Below are 27,018 nucleotides of genomic sequence, written 5' to 3'. Positions count from 1 at the left end.
GTTGGGGGTTTCTCTGTTATATTTGTATTTTGTAGGGTCTTCCTTACAATTTAAAGTGCTTTGATATATATAAAATGTGATTTTTTTATATACAAAAACATCATGGCTGGATCTTAAGACAAAATGTTTTTTGATCTTCCACTTGACGTTTTTGTTCCTTAACCCTCAGAATCATTTAAGAAATTCCAAATGACCGTTTTACTGCGTCCCACCTCAACCTGGTTTTCAATAAATTGCATGCTCAAAAATGTTTTGTCTCACTTCCATTTCTTCTTGTTGCACATTGAAGCTCTACTATATCCAACCATTCAAAATATAAATTTTTGTCATTTTTCAAGTGGTCTTAAACTTCTAATCCGGACTGTATATATAAACAAAGAAAATGTAAATTTCTGTCATTTTCAGTCTGCTGTACTCACCCGCATTGTAACAGTGATTGCACCGTTGACGTTGCCTTTAAAAAGCCAGCCATGCTTAGACACTCCTCCTTTCTGAGATCTCAGAGAGGCTGTGTCCTGGAGGAGGAGATTAAGGGGAAAATAAAAAAATTGTCTGGTGTTGCTATCCTTGTGGGGATATCTCATTGACATAACCATCAAAAATGTATGCCTAACTCTAACCCTTACCCTAATCCTAACCATAACCCAATCGTAACCCTGACACTAAAACCACATTTTGTCATGGTCCTGAGTCTGATGACTCAGTGTTTTGTGTTTCCTTATATTATTCTATGTTCTTGTTTATTCTGGTTATGTCTTTTGTTAAGGTTTGCCATTTGCTAGGTTTCTGTTCTGTGCCTACCTGCTCCCACTTCTCTGTGTTCCCTCTGTCTATCCATGGTGTCACAGTGTCTGCTCGTGAATCTGTCTGTTAAGTTCAGTGTCTTGTCTGGTTCTGTGTCTGTCAGTTTCCTGTTTTATTCTGAAGGTCTCTGTCTCATGTGAGTGTTCTCAGCTTTACATCTGTGTCTAGCCGTGATTTCTCCCAGGTGTGTTCCCCTCCTGTCTTCTATCCCATGATAACTCCTGAGAGTATTTAAGCCCTGTGTGTTCTGCTGCCTGTTGCTGGTTTGTCTGTGTTGCTTTCCCGAGTCTCCAGGTGTCTTTGTTCTGGGTTCAGGTTAGTTTTCCCAGTTTAAGTGCTCTTAGGTTTTGTTTTGTGCCTGCTACATTCTGGTTTGTGTGTCCATCCTTATTAATAAAGCTCACTCGCATCTGAAGCTGCCTGCATCTTGGGTCCTCTATTAAAACTCACACGGCTTGCCCTGCTAGCCGTGACAGCACAAACCAGCCAACATGGACCCAGCGGCATTCAACCAGAAGACCTTTGCCGTGACATTATTTACTCCGTGGAGAAACTCTTTCAACTGTGGCTCAATCATGAGGGAAAGGAGTTTCATCACGCTGTGGAAACAAGGCTACAGCGATTCATTTCCAGGATCCCCTGACTACTGGATGCGCTTCACCCGCTCGTACGGAATTTCATCATCAATACGCTACACCTTCACCCAGCCACAACTGCTTCGCTGCCCGGCCCACCGGAGGATGTTCTGCCCGGCTCAGCAGCAGCCGCTAGCTCAGTCTCCAGTGTCACCTGCTCAGCAGCTGTGCCTGCTGGTTCTGATCAGTCTCTGCACCTGTTGGTTCTGTGTTGGCCACCGCTGAGGGTCCGAGGCGCCCGTTCAGCAGTCTACCTCTGCAGGAGGGTCCAAGGCGCCCGTCGGGCAGTCCGTCTCCGCAGGAGGGTCCGAGGGGCCCGTTGGACAGTCTGTCTCCGCAGGAGGGTCCGAGGGGCCCGTTCGGCCGTCCGTCATCGCTAGAGGGCCCGAGGAGCCGCTTCAGCCGTCCGCCATCGCTGAAGGGTCAGAGGAATTGCTTCAGCACCTTGTGTCCGCTGACGGCTCTGCTGTGCGGTCAGCCCCCTGAACTGCTCGTCCTCCGGGTCGGCCTCCTGAACTGTTTATGAACTTCTCCCTGTGCTCCAGTGTTTTTGTGGATGTTTTGTTTTTGGACTGATGCCTTCAACCCCGTGGGGACCTGAATTTTAGTCCCCACAAGGGCTGTTGGTCCCCACCAGTATAGTAAGAACCTGTACACACATTAAGATAAACAGTGCTGTTGTGCGCCTATTAAGGTCCAAAGTTGAAATCGTTGTTAAAGTGTCATAATTATTGGGAAGAGATGTGCCTTTGAATGCTACAAACAGTGTGGATCTAGAGCAGTAAAGACATTTAGCTTGTAAAAGAGTACTGAAACTAAACAAATACAATGTTTAGTAATAAATTAAAAGCTAAGTGCGCTCTGTTACACTTCCTTGTATTTGAGTTTCTTTGAAGAGCGTTTGGTCAGTCCTAAAGGAAGAATGCAAAGTCACACTTATAAGCTCTGTATCTTACAGGAGCAGAAGTGGATCACAAAGAAACTATGGGAACAAGCAGCTGAAGACGAGTCTGGAATTAGTCATCTTACCTCATCTTTTTCCACATCTTCATCCACCTCAAACACATGAGCCACCAGTTTTTCAGGTCTCAATACCTTACTGAAAAGTTTGGGAAAAGATAATTCAGCCTTGGCTCACTTAATTCAATTTCATGTTAAACCATCTCACAAACATATGTAAGAACTCTTACATATGTTTGGGGCAAATTCTTGGACCGGCGCAAGACGGACGAAAGCGAAAGCATTTGCCAAGAATGTTTTCATTAATCAAGGGCAGGGATAGCTCAGTAGGTAGAGTGGTGGCCCCATGATCGGAAGGTCGGGGGTTCGACTCCACTGAACGGCTACCCTGAGGTACCCCTGAGCAAGGTGCCGTCCCTACACACTGCTCCCCGGGCGCTGCACTGGTGGCTGCCCACTGCTTCACTGGGTGAATGGGTTAAATGCAGAGGAACTATTTCCCTATGGGGACTAACACGCACACTTTACACTTTATTTTACTTTACAACTCTGAGACTATTAAGTTTGAAGTTAAACACTCAATGAATGTTTAACTCTTTAGTTTAGTTTTAATGAACTATACTAACCTTTATCCCCACAGCACATTGATAACCTCACTACCACTTCAGCCACATCTTGTAAGGTAATTCTTCTAGCAAGATGTTGATGAAATCGGCAGCTGTTTCTCTACTCTAGCTCAAACACCAGTGGCTCTGGGGAACTAGAACTATAAACAGTGCCAAAACCAGCTTGCTGTTACTCTGCAATGTCTTAACCATGACATACATCTGTAATACTCATTTCTTTTGTGAAGTAAAGGCTCATCCAAGGGCACATATGCATTGTGGTATTTTCTTTTTGTTATGATGCCATTGGGCAACAGCTATCCAAGAATAGTTCTACTTTTCCTTGGTAGGAAAACATCGAAAGTGTTCTATTTTTACTGTGGAGCTTAGAACCACCAAAAGAGAATCCAGCGTTTGATTGAAATAGCCATTCCCAAATCTCATAGGGCCACCCAATCTTAAATCTTCACTCTAACCAAAATACAAGAAAGAAATGTATATCCTAAATATTTTATTCAACCTCGACCGGTTGCAGGTATTTCCCATTTTATTTAAATATAAATAAATGATTTTTTTTTTTTATAAATATGTAACTTCAATTTCAAACTGAAATTCTGTTATTACAGAATAATGTAATGTGCCACCAGGAGGCACCAGTTCACACTTTGGGACTTGTACACAAAGGGCAGTGCCACTGAACACAGTGAGATTTACAATATGTTGTGGAGGCTTTTAGAACCATAGGGCAAGCAGTACAGTAAGAATATATATGCAAATCAAATCAAATCAAATCAAATCACTTTTATTGTCACATCACATGTGCAGGCACACTGGCACAGCACATGCGAGTGAAATTCTTGTGTGCGAGCCCCACAAGCAACGGAGATGTGCAAACACAACAACACAAACGAGCAAAATACAAGAATGGCCAACCTGAAACTAATAAATATATGTACAATATATAATAGTGTATTCATTTCTGGATGTGTATACTAAATATTTTCCTACGTGTGTGTGTGTGTGTGTGTGTGTATACACATTTTTACAAATTAAATAGTAAATAGTAAAAATAATAATAATAATAATAATAATAATAATAATAATAATAATAATAAAATATATAAAATATACAGAGTTGAATATGTGCAAAACAAGTGGCACACACACACAAAGTGTGATGAGCTAAACAAATTTTGCTAATCTGCTATTTGTATATAGATGATTTGTTCTAACAGCAGTGTGCTTAAGACAAATCAGACTTATAAAGGCAACATGCTTTTACAAGACTTGCTGAGAATGATAAAAACAGATGTGGTGGAGTGCCCTTCTACCAGCAACACTTACATACTGTCTTTATTAATTTCACTGTAGTGTTTGAAACAGAGTCAGTAACACTATCATTGGCTACATGAATGCAGCATTGATAGACTGTTGAGAGCGTGCAGTCTGATGGACCTGTTAGCAGAAGCCTTCCGGCATACTCACTTCGGAAGCTGGCGGAAGTCTCCAGCATACTCCTCATACTTGTAGTTGACCACGTGCCAGTCAGACTTGTAGGTCGTGATACACTGCAGGTACATGAAATAAAGAGGTGGTGAGGGGTCTCTTTAACAAAGCATATACAGATGTGTAATTAGATTTATTAAAAAAATAATCTAGGAAAAGTATGGAGATGTTTAACAACATTACAAAAATTAGTTTTAATTGGGAATAGATGGCCCTGTTGATGCAGGAGCGTCAGCAGATGCACGCTTTGTTCACTCTTCTGTTATTTACTAACTAAATATTATCTCTAGTTTACTAAATGTCTTACTTTACTATTTATAAATGGAATATCTTTGATTTTGGGCCATTCAATGATTAAAAGGAGTCAGTATAGTAATCACCTGGTTCCTCTCCCCTCATCACTTCTTGTGTATCTTCCTTTGTCCTGTCTTGGGTCGTCTGTATTGCTACGTGTTCTTGTAGCAAAGTATTACTTATATTGTTATTCCAATGATTTCCGAACTTGGACTTGCTGGTTTGTCCTCATTTTATTCCTGGACTTTGTACACCCATTGCTAATCAGCATTAAAAGTTTATTTATGACTGCCTATGAGTCCTACATTTGGATCCTCAAAACTAATTCACCCCTACCTCTGGCTACATTTATGAAACAATACTGAGATATGGTATTTCTAAATATCACATTATAGTTTGCATCCAAATAACATCTGACCTCTGTTTACTGCATTACAAACTTTTAAAGTACAGCTATTCCCCTAAAAGTAACCCAGCGAGGTATCTGCCTTGGTGGAAGAAGATCCCTCCTTTATACTTTAACACAGATTACAACCAATCAGTCACACAACAAGTGTTGTGTGACTGATTGGTTGTAATCTGTGTTCCACAGCCAATCTGTGGCTGGGTTGTGGGGAATTAAATACTTATTTCACTCAACGACATTTTGTTTCTTTTCAAATGAGCAAACCTAGAATTTTAGCAGAGAATCAAATCATTCAAAGTAAACTTAAAGAATGAATCCTTTCAGAGCACTTGAATGTTTTAATTAAAACACTGTTATACAAGTTTATAGTTAATATGCAGAAAAAGAACATGATTCAATAAAAAAAACAGCTATTCAAGATAACAAAGCATAAAAGAACATGTTTTTGAGGTAAAGAGCAGTTTAAACATAGCTTTATTATTTCAATGTGTGCTCATCAGTTCTGTGTTCACAAAATGTGAGGGAAAAGGGGGTCATTAAAATGTAGAATAACAAATTATGAAACAAAACATCCCATGTGTAAGGAGCACAGCTGCTCCAGATGTACTTATGATTTCACTCTTGGCTGCAGCTGTGGGGGAATATCACCTATCAGGCTCTATCAGGCTGCACCCAAACCAATCTCAACACACAGCTCTTCTGAAACTACATGAACCACCAATGAACTATAGGCTCCATCTGTGGCCAATCTACTGGACTGTTAGCAAGCATGTAAGGGCGGGGAACATGAATGGAAGTTCATCTGAAGGGGAGCAGAAAAAAATTCCAGCACACATGGTATGACTTGTTTCTAGTGGTCAGATAACATTTGTCTTTTTCACTTAGATTTGACTGAAATATAATTAGCTCTCTCGTTGCCAACCTGCCACAAACAAATCAGAGTATGTCCCTGCATGGATTTGTATCTGAAAATACAAGCCCCCTTTGATGAGTCTTCAAAGAGTGAAATCCAGATACACAATCTGGATGCCTACTTTTGGCTGAAAGGTGAAATCATGGTGGTGCGGTTGAGTGATAAATAACGGACAAAGCAGGCTTGCATCCAGATATGTATTAGTTTTACCTCTTGGACAAACAGTGAGTGAGCTTCTTTCTCTGCAGTCTCTGGCACAGTGGAAAACAGAGTCCGGCCCTGGCGCTGCAGGGTGGAGATCTGAGGGGAGACACAGAAGGCAGGCCTGAAAATGAGGTTGGCACAGCATATCTAGGTTTAGGTTTTTATAAGACCAAAAATTCACTTTACTCTTGTTTGAACTATTGAACTATTGATCCCTATTGGGGGCTTCTCTTTGTACTCTTTTTCAAAAGAAGGTAGGCAACATTCTGGCCTCCTTAGAGCCAAGAAGGTTCACTGCTGTGCTCAGTTACCCTACAGCATAGTGGCAGCTACTTCCTATGCCTCTGTGATTTTTTTATTTCATATGGATGATCGTATTATACTTCATTGTGGCTCCACTGTGTATTGGTTTACACATTTCCCTAACAAGTGAGCATCCCCGGTTTGATCCACAGAGGAGACACAAATCCCTCAGGTTGATCTGATATCCTTGTGTTGGTGTTGTTCCCAGATCATCATACTAAATGCTGTTCCAGGATCAACATTGCAAGTGACCAATCAGAATTTTGTGACGTCATAGTTTTGCGACTTCGGGAAAAACTGGCGTAAAACAAAAAACTGTACTTAAGCTGCGTGAAACCGCCTCTGTCCGCCGATCAACAGACCCTGACCCTAACCCTAACCCTAACCGTAACCCTTTAATAAACAGTAAGCAGAATTGATATTGTCCTTGCAACATTGGAATTTCATAAATGCACGAATGGCTTGGAATAACGTCACAACAATGTGATTGGTCACTTGCAATGTTGAACCTGGAACAACATTTTCATGATGGTCTGGGAACAACACCAACACGAGGATATCAGATCATCCAATCCCTCAGGGGGGCTGTGTCAGGAAGGGCATCCGGTGTAAAAGAGTGCCAAATGAAATGTGCTGAGCTAGCCATTATGCTGACCCCTTGTGAATAAGGGAGCAGCTGAAAGTAGCTTGGTAAACTTGGACAATATTAAAAATGCATTTTAATAATGAAGTGAAAGGAATCATAATGATTACTCAGAGAAATCCTCTGCTACAGAGGATTTATGGCAGCCAAACGTTACTCCAACCTAATTCATCTTTGCCAGCCTTATTAGAGTGAGACATCCAGACACAGATGACGAGTGATAATCCAAAGCAAAGGAGCAAAAAGCACCTCAGGCCAGAAAAAGACTGGCAAGACTTTCAAGCTACTGGAGGTTGTGCTACCACTTAGTCTTCTGTTTTTCTGCTCAAACCACAAAGATGAGTATGCAGCTGTGGCACAATGACCTAGTTTCTTCATTCCTCCATTAGCAAGCATGTCTGACCAGCTCACGTTCACATCAGCCATCAAAGGTATGCCAATAGATAAACTGGGCTCACTTGAATCTTCCTGTGTGTAATCCTGCATAAAGGTCCAATATAGTTCTTATATTTATAATGTGGAAAATTCAGATTATTTAGACTGATATTTCAACTGTTCAGCTTCATTTCCTCTATGACTCTACTCTCTCTCTATGGATTTATTAATGGATTATATATGATTTGGAAAGACAATACAGTATATTAATACAGAGAAATATTATAAATATAGTTCCCAAAATATCCATCTGCTGCTGTAACATCCATAATGTATAGACAAGCATAAAGGACAAGTTGCTCTTTAAAGGTGGCTAAATTTACATTTTTGACTGTGAGCAGGAACTGCTGGCAGCCAGTTAACATCATTCCTTTCACAGTCATTAAAACAGGGCTTTGATGACTTCCACCAGACCAAAGGCGTGTGTTCCCACAGCACTAATGCAGGAGGACAGACAAAATTTAAATACTTATAGGGCATAGAGATCACAGAGGCCAGAGTGGTAAAGGGTAAGAAGAGAGTCTCCTGAGGTCAACCTTCTTCTTTGGAAACTGAAGGTACCAGTAAGGTGACAGTTGGAGATCTGCAAAACTGCCCATGAAAGTACCATTTTCACGTAATCCCATTTAATTTTGTTGTTTTTAAAATACAGGCATTACCGTATTCTGCTCGTATGTGCATGCAGAGATACAGACCAGCATTCTTAGCAGGCTGATAAATGTGAACGTGGGCGTGTGCTCATATGTGTTAATCTGTGCAGCACGTGCACATGCTACACCCACATGTCTGGCTAGCTCCCTCCCTTCTCTATGGGCCCAGTGATGTAAAACATATGGCAGGTTAGATGGACATACTGGGCGAGACCATGAAAACACACACACACACACACATTCACTAATCACTATACACTGCAGACGGCCTTGTAATGAAACCCACCCATCATCTACTGATTACGAAAGAGTCCAGAGGGGAGTTGTAGACTGTAGATTTCCCACCACATACTATTGTTGCTATGAATTTTTAATTAATTTATTTTTTTTTACTGTATGTGGCATTGACATGAGACAGTGAGCCTGTACAAAACTGCTCATAAAATGTCTTTTTCATGTAATTAATTACTATACATTTTACCCAAATTTATTCAAATAGGAAGAAATGGTGTCTCTGTTAGAGATTCATTTTAGCCATGGATTAAGCCACATTAATCCAGCAGGAGAGTATATGTGGGTTTGAGTCCAGCACAGTAGTGTGCCCCATGGTTGTGTTTGTTTTCATCTCTTCTTTGTTGGTTTGGTGTTTTTGTCAAATTTATTGTGCAGTAAGAAAAGAATAAAGTTTGGTTTATTGCCAAGGAGACTGATTGACAAGTGGCAATTATTTGAGCATGACTTGTTCCAAAAGTGGGAACAGGCCAATCTAACATCAATCTCAGCACTACTGTGATGTCATGTTGATGCATTCTTTAAGCTCTTTTGAATGGAAGCAGCAGATGTAGATGCTGTACAGACAGTGTACACAATACAGTAAAAATCCAATGTATGACACATACTTGTTTATACATACTTACTATACTTCTTTGTACTTGGTTTACCAGCTCACAGTTATGGATTCTCTACATTTCCCTAAAAGGTAGTGCAGCATGGCTTTCAGAACTCTCACTTTTCTTACCTGGAAGTCGTCTGTGGGGAACTGCAGCATGTCTCTGAGAACATCACTGATGATCTCAGTTTTCCTCTGTAGGAGCACATTCTCATAATCCAGAGGCTCAATGATCTTTGGCTTTACCTGAAGGAACAGATGACTGAATTAATCCAGCTCTTCACATTTTTGTCGTAGTCATTTACAGCATAAGCGCACAACCTTAATGGCAGTCTTTTACTGTAGAGTTGTCAAGGGTATTATTATTGCACGGGTTGTGAGATAAGTTACAAAAGGAAATCTGTCACAGTGCATGGACAACAAGTTGCCATTGTCCTTTCACAGCATTACTGATTGAAAGCTACAGATGTAGAAACAGAAACAGAGATGGCAGTGAATGTGGGTTACGGTAGGAGACACTGGTGTGTGTGTGTGTGTGTGTGTGTGTGTGTGTGTGTGTGTGTGTGTGTGTGTGTGTGTGTGTGTGTGTCACTGTACCAGTCACAGTGGGCTGAGCTCAGATTTAAAACCTCAACAGGAGGAAGATACACCCTGACCAGGAGTTTTAACTTAGAAGTAGACCATGCTGTATTGTCACTGCAGACATCAGCTGTAACATACCACAGAAAAGACCCAAGGGGTTCCCCCCCACATGTCCTCCCTCACAAAGTCTGATGTTCACCAGTGATACACGCCATCTCTGTGGATGTGGATATTAGACTAAACCAAGACACAGTTCTGTGTTTACAGAACCAGTTAATTACAAGGAAATAGCTGTTCTGAACAGCTACATTTCTCTACACATTAAGGTCAAAAATGTATTTGAGTGCCCTTTTGCAGTTTCAGCCCTTGTAGCTAGATTAAGTAGCTATACTATGTTTTCTGTGTGGGAACTGAAGCTTAAAACTATAGGTTTGCCTTTGTTTTTAAACTCCATTTTACTAGGATACCTGCCAAGTATTGTGAAGTAAAACATGAGAATGAAGAAAAGAAGGGGTTTTCCAAGCAAAGTCACTAACAGACACCTCAGTGAAAAAAAGTTATGCCTTGTGTGCAAAAAAGAAGAAAAGGCTAAGTTTGCAGATTTAACACAAATTCTAACATCAATGTATGAACATACTCACTGTAATAAAGCTAAAGTGCTGATGTTTCACATATGCAGAGTATTTACTACTTTGCCACCTCCATCAAACCACACTTCAGTCTTTTAAACCTGCTCTTTCACTCTTGTTGCTATCCTTAATGTCACAGATCACACACCAACACTCATCTCCACCCACTCCACCCTTGCCGCACTCTCTCCTTCGCCTCTGTTCTTAATGGTCATAATTCAGTTCAGCACAATGTTATTTAAATAGCACCAAGTAACAGCACCTAGTTTTTTTGGATTTACTTAAAAAAAGATGTTAAGTAGATCCACCCAACTGTGTTAGCTCCAAAATCACTGATAAAGTTATCAACCTGACCATCAACCAGACCAACGCAAGTCACACACAGCCTTTGTGACCGAAGCCATTGGCCTCTTGCCATCTGCGCCCCAACAATAAGACCTCTATCAAGAGTTTTCCTCTTACCCTCTTGACACAAAATTAGACACAACTGTCTGCTCAGAGCACGACTGGATGTTAAGTGCTAAATTGTAAAATGCAGTTTACCAGTGTGGAAGGATCTGCATTTGTCATTTTTCGACTGATTCATTCAGAATTTTTTTTATCCATCCGTATTTGACAAAAACACTGACTGCCCAGCATAGCTATGCACCTGCTTTAGTATGGATTAAACTAGTATTGACAGTAGTTAGGAACTGATTCAACATCATTTCAGTTCCTAAACTGCTCAGTTGAGTGTTGACCTGTCACTAATAGCTGTAAAACTAAACTGAGATTTCTGGTTTCAAAGTGACCACTAGAAGTACACATGATTCAAACTATTTGGATAAGCCTCTGAATCCAGTGAATACATTAGAAAAATAAACAAATGTCTGCTCACAGAATTACATTTACATTCATCCAACCAATACTTTTGATGATACAGTGCAAATAGCTCTTAGTCCCTTGGATCTATAAGAGCATGACAAGCAAAAAAACTTCAGTTCAAATTTCCAACTGAATGTTTGCCAGTGAGATCGAAGATAACAGCAAGCGGCTGTGAACTGTGTGACTTTCAAGTAATTCATTCCCAGGCTATGGTGCTTTTTACTATTTTCTTCAACAAATGAGCTCTCTATCAACTCTGCATTTAACTTCTCAAACTCGCTAAGGCACAGGAACAGTTCATGAAAAAAAGGACTCACAAGTGCTTCATATCCTAAAAAAGATTGACATTCAACCCTCTGGAGAGGTGTGACCTACTATTTCCAATTTCCTTCAAATGCCTTTAAAAAGATCTTCAAAGTAGCTGTTAAAAAGAATCTATGCACTAAAAGGTAACAATCACATCTCTTCCATTTAGCAAGAAATTTCCAGATTTAAAAAAAACAACTTGTGATTTATTTCTGAAATATGGCATAAGTACAACTCACCGTTGCCCCCTGTGACCCTGCCTCCACCTCTGCCTCAATCTCAGCCAGGCTCTTGTACTGCTGTGGAGACTCTATCACCATCTCCTTTCTGGGTGTTTTTGCTGCCCGTCCCTGCATGGCGATCAGTCTTGTCTGTGCCTATAGCCAGATGGACGATTCTGTCACTGGGCTACTGCCTTTAGTCTGTGAGAGTGTTGCCAGGGTCCAGTGACATTCCCTCTATACTCAGTCGCAACCGTCAAGCTTCTCTCTCCCGTTCTCTATTCCAGTCTGTGAGGGTGGGAGGGGCTCACAGCTGTGTGTGTATGCGTGTGTGTGTGTGTGCATTTGTATGTACAGTATGTGATTTGTGTGAGTAGGAGGGGAATATAATCACATCCCCATTAAACATTCGGAAGAGGCACAAATACTCGCCGGCCCCACCTACTACTAAGCTGAAAACTGAACCCACCTAAAAAGGTAGGAAAAAAGATGCAATAACTCAGATATACTATACTTACTTTCATTTCGAACACACTTAAAAGGCTAACTCTTTAAAATAAGGTGTAGTAAATACCTAAACACTCATCTCAAAAGACAATGCTATCAAAATGCATTGTACAGCAAACCATTACTTTATAGACCTTACCATTTACTCTAAATTGTTTGTCCTTCTTATACTGTAGTGCACTTCAATAATACTGAGGTCATTGAGGTTCATATTTGAAATGCCAGAAAATAAAGTTGGCTTGTCATTTGTTTGGTTGATCAACACCTCAAAGGAGGCATCTGAATTACTTTGTTCATGATGTGAACACATAAAAGCTACAAGCTTTAGTTTTACAGATGGATCCTACATTGGTTCCAAAACACTAAAGCTACTGTTGATATGAAAACATGGCCAATGGTCACAGTTACAGTATTTCAACAGTCTGCATTGAGAAAGTTCTACTCCCCGTTGCTGTTTTGCTCTGCTTTGAACTGTTCTTGTGCTGTATCCACTGCAGCAGGCACCCACAGCAGGGTCTACTAAAAACACACTTCCCCCTTATCCGGGTCTCAGATACAGCACACGCTCTCCTGCTGCTTCAGGAACACTTTGAGTTGCCTCTTGCTTATCCATACAGTCATCACTCTCTCTGAGGACAACCACTTGCCTTTAATCTTTAAGCAACAGAGGCGCCTCAGCTCAGCTCCGTTTTCCATCGAAGGCTGTGTTTCAGAAAGATGACATTTAAAGTTTTCAGTGAGGAATTACTTGTGCTAAATTTATGCAAATCCTTTATTTTGGAGGCTTTCTTTTCTCCATTAAGCTATAATTCACACAACTCCAAAACACACTGCCGTTTATGAGCCATGGAGTCTTACTGAGTCACACACACACAGTTAATAACTCATCCAATTATCTCCATGAGGTGTAAATTTATGGCTCCCTAGTGCACACAGACTGTAAGAGGGGGAGGTGGGACATCACAGCGTGGAGATGACATGCTATGGGTCAGAATGACTTCAAAGGCCATCATTGCTCCACTGCAGTTTCAGATCCATCGCTCCTAATAAAATGTAGCACACAGGCAGGCAAGCGTGTGTGAGTTGTGTGAGCGTGTGAGACTTTTTTGTGCCGCAGTTTCCTTTGATCATTTGCACAACTTCTTTTAACTGTACAAGCTTCAAAGAGACTTGCTGAAATGTAGCATGCAGAGAAATTATTTCCTCTAAAAACAACGGAAAAGTGCACCATTTATTATTCAATAAGGTGTGGTGCAGAAGAGCTTCATTATGGTCCAGCAAAACCATCAGTAAAAGAGCAAGTAACTGCTGGAAGGATTTTAGTCAAATGTGGTTCATACACTGGTTTATATCAATTAGGGTGGTTGTGCAGAAATATAGGGAGGGTAACTTTCAATTCAATTTTATGTATACAGCGCCACATCACAAAAACAGTCGCCTCAAGGTGCTTTATATTGTAAGGCATTTTCAATTCAATTCAATTCAATTTTATTTATATAGCGCCAAATCACAACATAAGTCGCCTCAAGGCGCTTCATAGATACAGAGAAAAACCCAACAATCATATGACCCCTTATGAGCAAGCACTTTGGCAACAGTGGGAAGGAAAAACTCCCTTTTAACAGGAAGAAACCTCCGGCAGAACCAGGCTCAGGGAGGGGTGGCCATCTGTTGCGACCGGTTGGGGAGAGAGAAGGAAGACAGGATAAAAGACATGCTGTGGAAGAGAGACAGAGATTAATAACAAGTATGACTCAATGCAGAGAGGTCTATTAACACATAGTGAGTGAGAAAGGTGACTGAAGAAGAAATACTCAATGCATCATAGGAATCCCCCAGCAGCCTACACCTACTGCAGCATAACTAAGGGAGGATTCAGGGTCACCTGATCCAGCCCTAACTATAAGCTTTAGCGAAAAGGAAAGTGTGAAACCTAATCTTAAAAGCAGAGATAGTGTCTGTCTCCCGAATCCAAACCGGAAGCTGGTTCCACAGAAGAGGGGCCTGAAAACTGAAGGCTCTGCCTCCCATTCTACTTTTAAATACACTACGAACAACTTGGGCTGTAAAGAGTTTTTCTAAACTTTTATTACACCTGCCAGACAGCTTTCAATGAATCCTGTCGTTAAGTCTGACGTCACTAGCTGTGTCTGGGCCTAAACTCCGCTGCAGGTCCATATATCAAACGATCACTATGGCATTTCTGAGAGTTGAAAAACTGTCTTTCATCTTTAATAATGATCAGTGTTCTGCTCTACCAGGTGTAACAATTGAGTTTAACATCCAGGCATCCATGAAAACGGAATTTATGACATTTAACGGCGTTAGAAGTTAGCAGGAAGTTAGCTCGCTAGCTTCTATCTAAACACAATATAGCATGCCCTGACTGCGGAGTTTTGGAAACAAATTAAAACGTACAGCTCTGTTATCACTTCCAACATAAATGAAGACAGAAAACAGCAGTGACGTTTGCAGGGTTACTGAAGTTGGACTAGCTGGTATATAATGATGTGCTACGTGATCGCTAGCGACACAGCTATGTTAGCATAATATAAACAAGCTAACTTTTTTTCCACTCGATAAAAGTTAACGTGAGTATTCTCGTGGTCAGGTACAAATGTAATCGCATGGCAGGATGCTGTAAAAGGACCAAACTTCAGCCAGGAGAACAACTGAGATAATCCATCCACAATACGAGGTTAGTCATTCATATACTGCTGCATGGGCTGGGCTGTAGTTACAGCCTAAGGTTTTAAAAACTGATCTTAAATAAATGATTAGCGGTAATAAAAGCCGAGGGAGGTCAACAGTGATCACTGACTGTTTTAGGAGCTTTTTGAGATTAAATAGAAGAAAATACAAAACATTAAACATGTTAACAACACAAAAGCCATATTAAACGCAGACTACTTTAGGCCCAGAAGTAGGATTTGTCACGTCATCACTTAACGACCGGATACACCAATTTTTGCACACGTAGTAATTTTCCCCAATACCACCAGGGAGAAGACTGGTGACATTCTGGTATGACGCTGCTAAGCTAGCTGCATTGTTTCTTGTGAGGCTGCTCCTGTAAGTTTATGGGAACCGTATGTTTGAAGTCACTTGCACTCCCACTGAAGAAATGCTAAGAATATTTAACATCTACTTTACCGTAACTCAAAAAGATGTGAACAAGGGTCTGGTTAACGGCTGGTTTGTTGTAAGCAAGCATTGAGCTGCCTCAAATCCTAAAAACTTACCACCATAAATTGGACACATTTATAATACTAAACTTGAATATTTGAGTTTATTTATAAACTACTGATATTTCTATTACCAAATGCTAGCATGTCAACACTCTAAACAAGGACTTGGCAAGCTTGACTATGAAAACAGAAACTTTATGAACTGAGTGGGAACAAAACTTTTGGCTTACAATGCTTTGCAAGTTATTTTCATTCACGTATGAAGACACAATGAAATATCTATGAAGACAGACAAACAGAAAGACAGTCGCAGTGGAAAGTAGGTAGGTTCCTACCACAAAAGCTGCAGAAACTGTAATATAGAGTGACCTGAAAGCCCACCTAGCAGGCGACTTTTTAAAAAGCAGCTGTACTGATAACAAAAAGACAAAAAGAGGTAGCAAAACAGGCAATGCATGTGAAAGCCTTTAAAATAAACAATATATTGAAAACACTGGATTCTGATGTTTCCCTTTAAACCTCAAAGCTTAGGTGAAGTAAAATGGGCAAAACAACTGTCTTCAACAGGAGAGTTTGAGGTAAAACATTTACTGTACACTGAATCTAATGCATGTTAGAGACTTGGCTGTCCTTTGGTCTTATGCACTGCTGACTGCTGTGTCCCTGTCATCCTACGGAGGCTGCAGTGACGGTGACGCCAGCTCAGTATAATAATCAGCCCCTTGTCAATAGACTGGCTGCACTGAGGTCATTCTGCTTCATTCACCCACATCTCTGGAGCACTCTCATACACTTCCACAGGGTATCACGGATACCATAACAGTCACACCACAAGTGACTTTGGCTCTGAATGTGTGTTTGAAGGGATTGCAAATCAGTTTATAGGCCCATCTCCGTAAAAGCCTGTAAAAAAAAAAAAAAAATCATAGAAAAAGCAGAGGAGGAGGAAGTGGAGTGGGATAGTCTCCACTTGCTTTTATTCAGCTTGAACCAATTACGACATGTGAGCCTTTCACAAAGTTCCTGAGGGGAATATATATACACGCACACACATGTGCATGTGCACACACACAAACATATACATATAAAGACACAGCACATCACAAGAGTCTGTGGAGTATTGCATAAGGCCAGATTGACATAATGTTTGAGAGCTACAGTTAGCCTGGGGAGTCAAAGTGTGAGGGTGTTGACTGAAAAGAAGTGAAACTTCCCCTTCAGACTGATCTTATATGTCATACACAGATTTAAAACACATTTTGCCACTGTCTATAACAGTCAACAACAATTCAGAATGAGGTTAAATTAAACTAGTAGCTGAGTTTCATTCAGTCTTCAATCTGTAACCTAATAAGATAAGGGGGTAATAATAAGATGCTGGGTATTCTGCATCACACGAAAACTAAAGCTGGGCTTAATGTGACTCAATGTTTGTGCAGTTATGTTTTGTTTGCTTTTCTTTAAGTGGCACTGTGCATTATTGGTCTTGTCTGTCCAGAGGACATTGTGCAAACTTGCAAAACTATTTCAGGTCCTAGGTCTGGGACCCAGTGTTCTGAGTTTTTTGGAATTTGAATTCTCTTTTACTATAAGGTATTCTCTGTTTGGTTTTTAGTTATTTTTTATATTTTGATTCTATTATTTATATATATTAGATTTCCTTTGTATTTTGAGTCTTCAGTTCTTAGTTCCAGCTTCTGTTTGTATTTATTGATTTTTTTATTGAGTCGTCTTCTAATTGAACATAAATATTGACTATACTAATTGAGTTAGCATGATAAATGAGTCTGAGATGTAGCTCTTAGGTGTCCTTTCAGTCAATTCACTTGTTACAACACATAGTATGGCATATAATGCCTCCGCATGTTGTGGCTGAAGACAAATCTGTTCAAGCTTGTAATGCAGATGATCTGCAATGACTAACCAGAGTTCGTCTGCTAGTCAAACCTCAGATACAGGAGGAACAATGCGGTTTTCGTCCTAGTCGCGAAACACTGGACCAGCTCTTTATCCTCTCAAGGATACTTGAGGGCACATGGGAGTTTGCCCAACCAGTCTACATGTGTTTTGTGGACTTGGAGAAGGCATTCAACCATGTCCCTTGGGGTGTCCTGTGGGAAATGCTACGGGAGTATGGGGTGTCTGGCCCATTGCTACGGGCCATTCAATCCCTATACAACCGTTGCAAGAGCTTGGTTCGCATTGCCAGCAATAAGTCGGACTCGTTCCCGGTGGGTGATGGGCTCTGCCAGGGCTGCTCTTTGTCACCAATTCTGTTCATAATTTTTATGGACAGGATTTCTAGGCGCAGCCAAGTGGCGGAGGGCTATGACTTCAGTGGCCTCAGAAACTGATCTCTGCTTTTCGCGGATGATGTGGTTCTGTTGGCTTCATCGGGTGATGGCCTCCAGCTCACACTGGAACGGTTCACAGCTGAGTATGAAGTAGCGGGAATGAGGATCAGCACCTCCAAATCTGAGGCCATGGTTCTCAGCCGGAAAAGGGTGGAGTGTCCACTCCGGGTCGGGGATGAGTTCCTGCCACAAGTGGAGGAGTTCAAGTATCTCGGGGTCTTGTTCGCAAGTGATGGGAGAAGGGAGTCGGAGATCGACAGATGGATTGGTTCTGCGGCCGCAGTGATGCAGACCCTGCACCGGTCCGTCATGGTGAAGAGAGAGCTGAGTGTAAAAGCGAAGCTCTCAATTTACCGGTCGATCTACGTCCCTACCCTCACCTATGGCCACAAGCTGTGGGTAGTGACCGAAAGAACGAGATTGCGGACATAAGCGGCAGAAATGAGCTTCCTCCGAAGGGTGGCTGGCCTCTCCCTTAGAGATAGGGTGAGAAGTTCAGCAATCCGGGAGGTTTAGAGTAGAGCCGCTGCTCCTCCACATCGAAAGGAGCCAGCTGAGGTGGTTCGGGCATCTGACAAGGATGCCTCCTGGGCACCTTCTGGGTGAGGTGTTCCGAGCATGTCCCACCGGGAGGAGGCCCCGGGGCAGATCCAGGACACGCTGGAGAGATTATATCTCTCGGCTGGCCTGGGAACACCTTGGTGTTCCCCTGGATAAGCTAGAGGAGGTGGCTAGGGAGACGGAGGTCTGGGCTTCTCTGCTTAGGCTGCTGCCCCCGCGACCCGGCCCCGGATAAAGCGGAAGAAAATGGATGGATGGATGGATGGATGGATGGATGGATGGATGGATCTGCAATGACACCTGGGACCTGCCTGCACATATACACCCCTGTCATCACAGTCATCTGTCAGTTCTTGCCCTCTTAAAACACCTCTGCCAAGTTGAACTAGATAGTTCTGTTGTCTGCTGACTTGAAGTTAGGCTAACACCAACTTCGGGGCGGTTAAGCTATGCTCAGTATGTAGGCTACCCCAGCTTTATCCAAGTCCCAAGGACAGAAGTATTCAGTCAATGCTCCTGCAACTAGCTGGGGTGATCACATGAAGATCCGTGGTTTTCAAAGGATACACTGGAGAGCCTGGCTACCAGTGTTGGTCAAGTTACTTGAAAAAAGTAATCAGTAACTAATTACTGTTACTTTACTGATTACTTATTTTCAAAAGTAATTAATTACTTAGTTACTTAGTTACTTTTTAAAAACACGATTTACAACCTGAAGAGGTGATAAAGTGATAGATCTTTCAGCCCAATTCTACTTTTTCTACATAATCCATCATACAAAATGTAATCAAATGGAAAAGTCTCTTTTTTTTAAACTTGTTTTATCAGTTTTAATCTTTTAACTTTATACATCAAGCAAAAATTTTATTATATGCAACATTCTCTGACTTGAATAAATTAGTTTAACATTTAAACCTATTTTCTGCACATTCCAGCACATAAAATAAAATATTTTTTGTGTTTACACTCACTCTTTCAAATAGATGCAAGTAAAACACAGCAGAAAATAAATAAAGTCAAAGACTCAGCGGTGCTGTTGCTCTATTTTCACCTGTAAAGCAGGACTACGGTAGGCGGAGGTTTACCCTGGTGCAGGTGTGCCGCGGTCAGTTGAAGAATCCGCGACTTTCTCTGTGAGTTTCCCATTACGTCATGGCGCACCCGGTGCTTGCTTGGAAGTTTAGGGGTTTTTTTCGCTGTAAAAAGAAGTTTTCTTCCCACGCACAATGGACGCTAATGTTTTTGTCACTTTTTATGGAATCAAACTCAAAGTAAGGTCAGTACTTCCACGCTTTAAACGCTGCACGCTCATACTCTCTCCCACAATCGATATGTGATCCATTGTTGATCTGCAGACAGCTGTTGTCACTAACGGCGCACTCGCTTACGTCACTGTCGTGAGACATTCTCGCAAAAAATCACGGTTTTAGTAACGCAGCGTTCCTACGGGAAAGTAACGGTAATCTAATTACCGTTTTTGCAATAGTAAACCCTTACTTTACTCGTTACTTGAAAAAAGTAATCAGATTACAGTAACGCGCCCATCTTTGCTGGCTACCACAGCATTCTGCAGCACCACGCAATGGTGGTCCCTCTGGTATGCGCTTAGTTGGTCAGGGGTTCATCCTACAGCAAAACAATAACCCAAAACATAAGTCTGAGCTATGCCAGAATTACCTCAGGAAAAAAGAACAAGATGGTAAGCTTAAAAACAGTCTCCAGACTTAAACCCCATCGAGATGGTTTGGAATGAACTGGACAGAAGAGTAAAAGCAAAGCAACCTACAAGTGCCACACATTTATGGGAACCTCTGCAACACATACGGGAAGAACTTTCTGGAGAATATTTGACTTCTGTTATAGAAAGACTGCATTAGTGGTATGTTTTGGGTCATTATCATGCTGGACGACACATCAATGACCCATCTTCAGTGTCCTAGTTGAGGAACGGAAGTTCTCGCCCAAGATTTCACAGTAAATGGCCGCATCCACTGGCCTCTCAATGCAGTGATGTCGTCCTTAATCCTTAGTACCGGTACTTAGTAATGTTATAGTTTTGGGCTAATGCACCACCTTTCTCATGATCATCAAATGATGGCTATTTTGATTCCATTCCCATTTTCAAATAATTGCACCAACAGCTGTGTTCTTTTCATCACACTTTTTTTCTGATGGTCTTGTAGCCAAATTCCAGAATTCCAGCCTTGTGCTTGTCTATAATCTTGTCCCTGACATCCTTTGAGAGCTCTTTGGTAATGTGAGTTTTTTTTTCAGGGTTTTGGTTGATATTCTGTTCCTGTCCAATAAAATGAAACTATCATAAAAAATAGACTGCTTATTCCTTTGTAAGTGAGCAAACTTAAAATTCAGCAGATCAAACATTTTTCACCCAACTACACTGGACAGATTATTTGCTGGCCAGTTATTAACCAGTTAGTAAACATTAATTATTGTGTTGTTATTAGTTACTGATAAATAAGTATTAAGTGCAGTTAATGATCAATTTGCTTTTTATTTGATGATGGTTAATATGCTGACTGTGTTACTGACTTCTTGGAAAATATACCTAAACACAAGACTAATATTTAGTGGTAGTTACCAGTGTGCTGGTGGGAATCCACAGTTGAGATCCCCTTAGACTTGATGTTTCCACTTGCTCCTCCAGAACCACCAGCTCCACCTCCCCCTTGATGTAGCCACAATTTCTCTCAAGGATGGAACGCAGCACCTCCAAGAGAACCACGCTGGTGGTGCATCCCATGGTGCTCCCAGATGCTCACAGGTACCATGCAGGAAAAGCTGAATTTTTGCGACACACAGATACAGCAGCCCCAACTTTGTCTGTCAAACTTGACCTCTTTCCCACAAAGTCCTGTTGCAGATGAACTGACAGGTATCAGATGATCCCCTGTAGCTTACAAGGATTCCCAATCATTCCATTTGAAACACATTCACCATTTTGAAAAGCAAATCCAGCAAATCTCAGCCTAAGGGTCAGGCTGCTGAGTGGCATCCTTCTGTTTGCTGCTCAGTGGGGATGAACGGCATGAGGCTGCTGAGCTGCTCTTTCAGTCAGAGCAGGGCGTTGACTAACAGCCTCCTCTTCCTTCTGCTGGGGGATGAGGATGCTCAGTTGCTCTTTCCTTCTCCCTCTCTCTCCCCTTTCTCTTTCCCCCTTTTGTCAACCTCGTATCTCACTCATTCTTGTCACTACCCCGCCCCACCCACTCCTTCTCGCTCTCTCAGCAGCCCCCCACCCCCAACCTACAGTCATGCAGCTTAGTCATTTATCTGACTCTGCATGCTTTGTCAACAGTACAAGCAGACTACTACTAACAAAAATGCAAACACAGACTCACCCACACATAAATCACCTCCTGCAAACAACGTTTTACTCTTCCTCTTTCCCCCTCTCGCTTGATATTCTTTTCCCCACTGACACTGGAATTACAGCAGATGCAGTAATCTTTGATGTCATTTAGTCTTAAAAGGAATGACTTAACTTCCCTTGATCTTGTGTGGCAGTCACATGGTCACTAACACAAGCCTGGTATTACTTTTACTGTTATTTACTGGTCGCTGTCCTACTGCGTCATAGAAAAAGCTATAAAATATACAGGTGTGTTTATTTACAGCAATTTAAATGTATATTCTTCATCTTCTCTGTGGTTGCTGGTATAAATATTTGATCAGTGATTGACATACTCACCTACTTTTAAGTGGATGATGTAGCACAATGGGTAACACCTGGGTAACGCATCTGATTCTGATAGGAGATATACATAATTGTCAGGATGTCACAGTCTCCTGTGGAGACATGGGTTCGAATCCCACTTCTGACACAAATTATTTATGGCAGCTGGATAGTGTAGTAGTAAGAGTACACACCTTTGAAGCGGGAGTCACAAGTTTGAATTCTGCCCAGTATCTAGTAAGATACTGAATGAAGTTATTTAAATAAGTTCACGTGTACTGCAATCATTTTTTTTTCTATTAAACTAGTGTATGCATGAGGATAATTGTAAAAATACACACATACAGTTAAGACTTTTCAGAGAATCTCATATAGTAATGTCAGTTACTGGAACCTCAACTTTATTCCTACAAAAGGAGTTTCTAGGTCTACTGTACACCTTGGAAATCTTAGGATCTCACAAGCCAGCGTTGTCCTGGTAATGATCTACCTTCAAGTAAAGGTAAAGGCTAATTTATACCATTGAGGCCTCATCTCAAAAACTGACATAGAAGTAACTCTGTCTGTGAAGCTGGATTTAAGAAATAAGTACTTAAAGTTTTAAAAACGTGTTTAGCACCATCTTCTGTCAGTATGGAACCTTACGTCACCGATTGGTTGGTCACTGTCAATAGACTTAAACTAGCAACAGAACCAATAACTCAGGGGAATATAAAGAGAGTAAACTAAAAAAATCTGTTTAAGGGGACCACTTTTGTGCTGCAACAATAACTTTTATGTTAAAATCAAGGCTATACTGTCTACTTTCTGAAGCAGTAAGTGGTTGTACGTTGTTTAGCTAACTGCACTGACACAAGAAAATCCACCTGTTAGCCATAATGTTTGTGTTTGTAAAGCACTTTAAAAATAAGGGCTATGTGGAGAAGAGTCTGTTTGAGTCAGGTGAAAGCTGGTTCAACCCACTGTTACAGCCAGAGGCAGCACAAATGTGACCCCCTTAAACTGATTTTTAGTTTTAGTGTCCCTTTTTTCCCTAAATAAATAACTGCTGTAACAGCAGTTATTGTAGTTATTGGTTGTCTTATTAGTAAGATTTCCATTAGTTTATGTTAGTTATGTCAGTTTTTGAGAGCCGGCCTCAATGGTGTAATCAGCCTTTATACATTTACTGTTTCATTTCTACTTCAAGCACAGTGAGGGGATCGTTGTTCCACTGCTTTATAATCCTGCTATATAAATACATTCAGACTGAATTGAAAACTGTCAGCTGTGGTGGAAAATAACATCTATGAGCATGAAATTCTATAAAGCTATAGAGCAAAAACTAAACAAAATAATGAACTGAAAAACGATAAAATGGTCTTTAGACCTGCACAGCAGAGCTCCACAGTTGACATTAATTCTCTATTCTGCAGGATATTTTTGCTACTAAATTCTCAAATCACTTGCAACAGGCATTCTGTTTTCACTTTTGAAAGCTCCCTTTAGAAGTAAGGACAATAACCTGCATGTATATATTCATTTGAGTTTCCCTTTCAATAAATACAAATACTTTTTGATCTTTTTCCATGTGTTGTAAAGCAGACTGCAAAACAAAAATAGGAAAATCGCCCTCAGTCAGCAAAGCAAACATTATGCTTTTCTCATGTGCACATCCTTGAATAAGTCTTTATTCTAAAGTAACTTGAAGCCTGTAATGCCAGGAGACATGGACCAATGCTGCCTCCCAGAGGCTGATACTAACAGTGCAACAACCCCGATAACTTGCTGGAAAAAGCCAGGAGACACTTCTAACCTGAATATATTCTGAAAAAGCTTTCTATGAAACAAAACAAAACAACAAAAAAGCTCCAGATATATGGTCACTAAAAGCTTTGCCCAAACACTGTAACACTGCCCAGTGTGAGCAAGCAAACGAATGGTTTCACTAATGTGGTTTGATTTGATTTAATCAGTTCAATTACACACAGCATCTCTTAACCATCTAGGATGAAAAGAGGAATGGAATTTTTCCATTTTAATGGGGTAAGACTATAGGCTGACAGGCAAAATCAGGAAGATAATATGGTAAATACGGTACAAAATAATAAGGATATTATATGATTATCCATCCATGATATGGCTCTTGTTAAATGAATACAAACAATAAAACACAGGTACTTTTAAGTTAGTTGAGGTTATGGGGAGAGGGACCCTATAGGGGTCCAAGCAGGGCTGGACTGGGACAAAAAAATCAGCCTAGGCATTTTGACTACAGACCGGCCCACCAGGTATTATAGGAAAAACCATAAAGGTCTTTGCTTAGGTTGCTGCCCCCGCGACCCAGCCTCGGATAAAGCGGATGAAGATGGATGGATGGATGGATGGATGGATGGATGGACCATAAAGCCTTTGAATGAAAACAAACGTCGTTGTGACAGTGATGTACACCGTCTTGTTGGTATATATGTATCACTCTAAAACTTAAACCTACACTCCCTATTCTGGTATTCTAAACAGTACTTAGCCAAAACCCAAAGACTGCTTGGTCGAGTTAACCTCCTAAACTATCTACAACACATGGTGGAAACCTGACATTAAGACAGAGAAGACTAGAGGTAAAACATGACCATTACTGAATATTAAAAATAATAAATGACAGATTTAGTGATGTTTTCATGAACTATTTATTTACCACATCAATTAACATCATGGCAGGGCAAAATATTTTTTCTAACAAAAAAACTAACTAACAAAATAACTAAAAACTGATATTTGCTAGACGTTTTAAATGAGAATAAGAAAGAAAAGTATTTCTTTGTGCCCCCTTTCCCTGTTAATGCCCTACCTGCCGTCCTGGCAAAACTTTGCTAGAGCCGCCCCTACACAGTTACCAGATGTCAGCTAAGTAAAAAAGGATACTGGTGTTATTTGTCTCTCAAACAGTTCATAACTTCCCTTCAACTAATTCATGTCACCTAAAAGGTAAACCTGTTTCTCCATCACCTGTTCAGCTCTGATGATTCAGTAAGGACATCTCCTGGTTTCATCTTCATGTTTCCCAGATATCCAAACCGATATCAAGACCAGCAGCTTTTACAGCTGTGGCTCCAGCAAACATCAGCTGATACTAGAAAGTAATATTAAATCAATTCTAACAACAGCTGATCAAGCTTAAACGTGCTGCTGCCACTGGTTTCCTCTTTCTGGTGCAAAGTGGGCGATAAACAAACAAGACAGACGGGACTTGTGACAGAAAAGCCAATCAGCTGATCATTGATCAGTTTCGTGATTGAAGTAGCAGCAGCTGCCTCCCCTTTCCCTCATCCACCTGCTGGCCTCCACCACTTTCTAATTTTACTGAATCTGTGGAAGCTCCGCCATAGCCACCACCAAACAATTGAGTTATTTTTACACATCTGCCAGCATCTGGCCAATCCGCCACCTTTCATTGTTTACACCGTTACGGGGAAAAAACAGAACAACAAAAAAAATCAGCGCATAAAAACGAAAAATTACCATCGGCCCACCGGACAGATTCCCAGTATGCCCAATGACCAGTCCAGCTATGGGTCCAAGGACAGTCTCATTGAAATGTGAAGGGCTCAGATCATGTTCCCATTGTTCTTTGAGTGTTACTGTGCTTCCTCTCTTCATCTCAGGCACAGAGGCCATAAGTTTCATCATGGACCTAAATTTAGGCTAAAAGTAATGAATGCACTCCACTGTGATTTGGGTATTGAGTGCCTGCAGGTATTGACAGAGTGAAACAGGGTCCACATGAACCCTGCAGAAGAACGTTTTTATTTCAAAAAAAAAAAAAAACCAAACATGTTCGGATAGACTTTTAGTAGCTTTAAAATTAGCACACTGTTGCTGTTTTTTGTTTCAATCTAAGTAGGCTTCAAGTTTTCTAATTGTATCGCTTTTTGTCCAACTTTCACATGTCAGGATCCTCAAGCAACCAAAGAGGCCATGAATGTTGTCCACACCAAAAACCTATTTTTGCACATGCTCCACAGAACTGGATATGCAATTGTGTCATCTGGGTCAGATAAAATATTTTCTGGTCACTGCCCATTTTTTGCAGACACAAGTGACTACACAGCTGATTGAAATAGCCACTGGGTTTTTTTTTCATGATGGTTATTTGAAAGTATTTATAGACAGTGGAATACCGAGAGTGTAGCCTGATGTGTTTCACCGAATCATGGCTGCACCAGGACATTCCCGATGAGAATGCTTCCGTGGAAGGCTTCCACACTGTTCGGGCGGACAGGGACAGCATCGCTAGCGGTAAGCGTAAAGGAGGTGGGCTTGCTGTTTTAGTTAACAACCGGTGGTGTAACCCTGCCAACATAACAATCAAAGAAAGGATTTGTTGCCCGGACACTGAACTGTGTGCTGTTGGACTCAGGCCGTATTATTTACCCAGGGAATTCTCTCACGTCATCTTGGTGGCTGTCTATGTTCCCCCCTCTGCTAACCCCACAGCTGCATGTGACACTATCCACTCTGCCATAGCTCGGCTACAGACTCAGCACCCGAGTGCCTTTATTGTGATCTCGGGTGACTTCAACCATGTATCACTGGACAATACACTACCAACATTCAAACAATATGTGGACTGTCCCACCAGGGGAGAGAAAACTTTAGACTTACTGTATGCTAACGTCAAGGATGCATACAGCTCCTCCTCCCTCCCCCCACTTGGTAGGTCAGATCATAACCTGATTCACCTCACCCCCCGCTATGTGCCAATTGTGAGGAGGGAACCTGTGACCACCAGGACTGTTAGGAGGTGGTCAGAGGAGGCAATAGCGGAACTACAGGGCTGTTTCGAGGTGACCGACTGGGAAACACTCTGTGAGCCTCACGCCGAGGAC

General features: G+C 41.3%; 1 protein-coding gene across 8 annotated transcripts in view; it reads right to left on the bottom strand.

The window, feature by feature from the left end:
* LOC146547620 (dedicator of cytokinesis protein 9-like) overlaps nt 1-27,018 on the bottom strand; it is a 67,214-nt gene that overhangs the window by 32,330 nt on the left and 7,866 nt on the right. For 3 of the 8 annotated variants that reach the window (XM_085264632.1, XM_085264637.1, XM_085264638.1), the window contains exons 2-6: nt 9,377-9,493; nt 6,334-6,423; nt 4,490-4,572; nt 2,469-2,538; nt 420-515 (exon numbers count right to left, since the gene is read on the bottom strand). In XM_085264632.1, the coding sequence (XP_085120758.1) occupies nt 420-515; nt 2,469-2,538; nt 4,490-4,572; nt 6,334-6,423; nt 9,377-9,493 (456 nt within the window). Of the gene's footprint in view, nt 1-419; nt 516-2,468; nt 2,539-4,489; nt 4,573-6,333; nt 6,424-9,376; nt 9,494-11,867; nt 12,091-21,058; nt 21,499-27,018 lie in introns of those variants that run through there. The other 5 variants (XM_085264630.1, XM_085264631.1, XM_085264633.1 and 2 more) reach the window with 3 other exon arrangements.

This window comes from Mchenga conophoros, linkage group LG23 (genome assembly GCF_057382185.1).
Source record: "Mchenga conophoros isolate Kocher_MC1m ecotype Shallow Benthic linkage group LG23, M_conophoros_male_GT1.1, whole genome shotgun sequence".
Classification (NCBI taxonomy): Eukaryota; Metazoa; Chordata; class Actinopteri; order Cichliformes; family Cichlidae; genus Mchenga; species Mchenga conophoros.
Note: the sequence above shows the minus strand (reverse complement) of the source record. Positions and strands in the feature narration are given on the sequence as shown.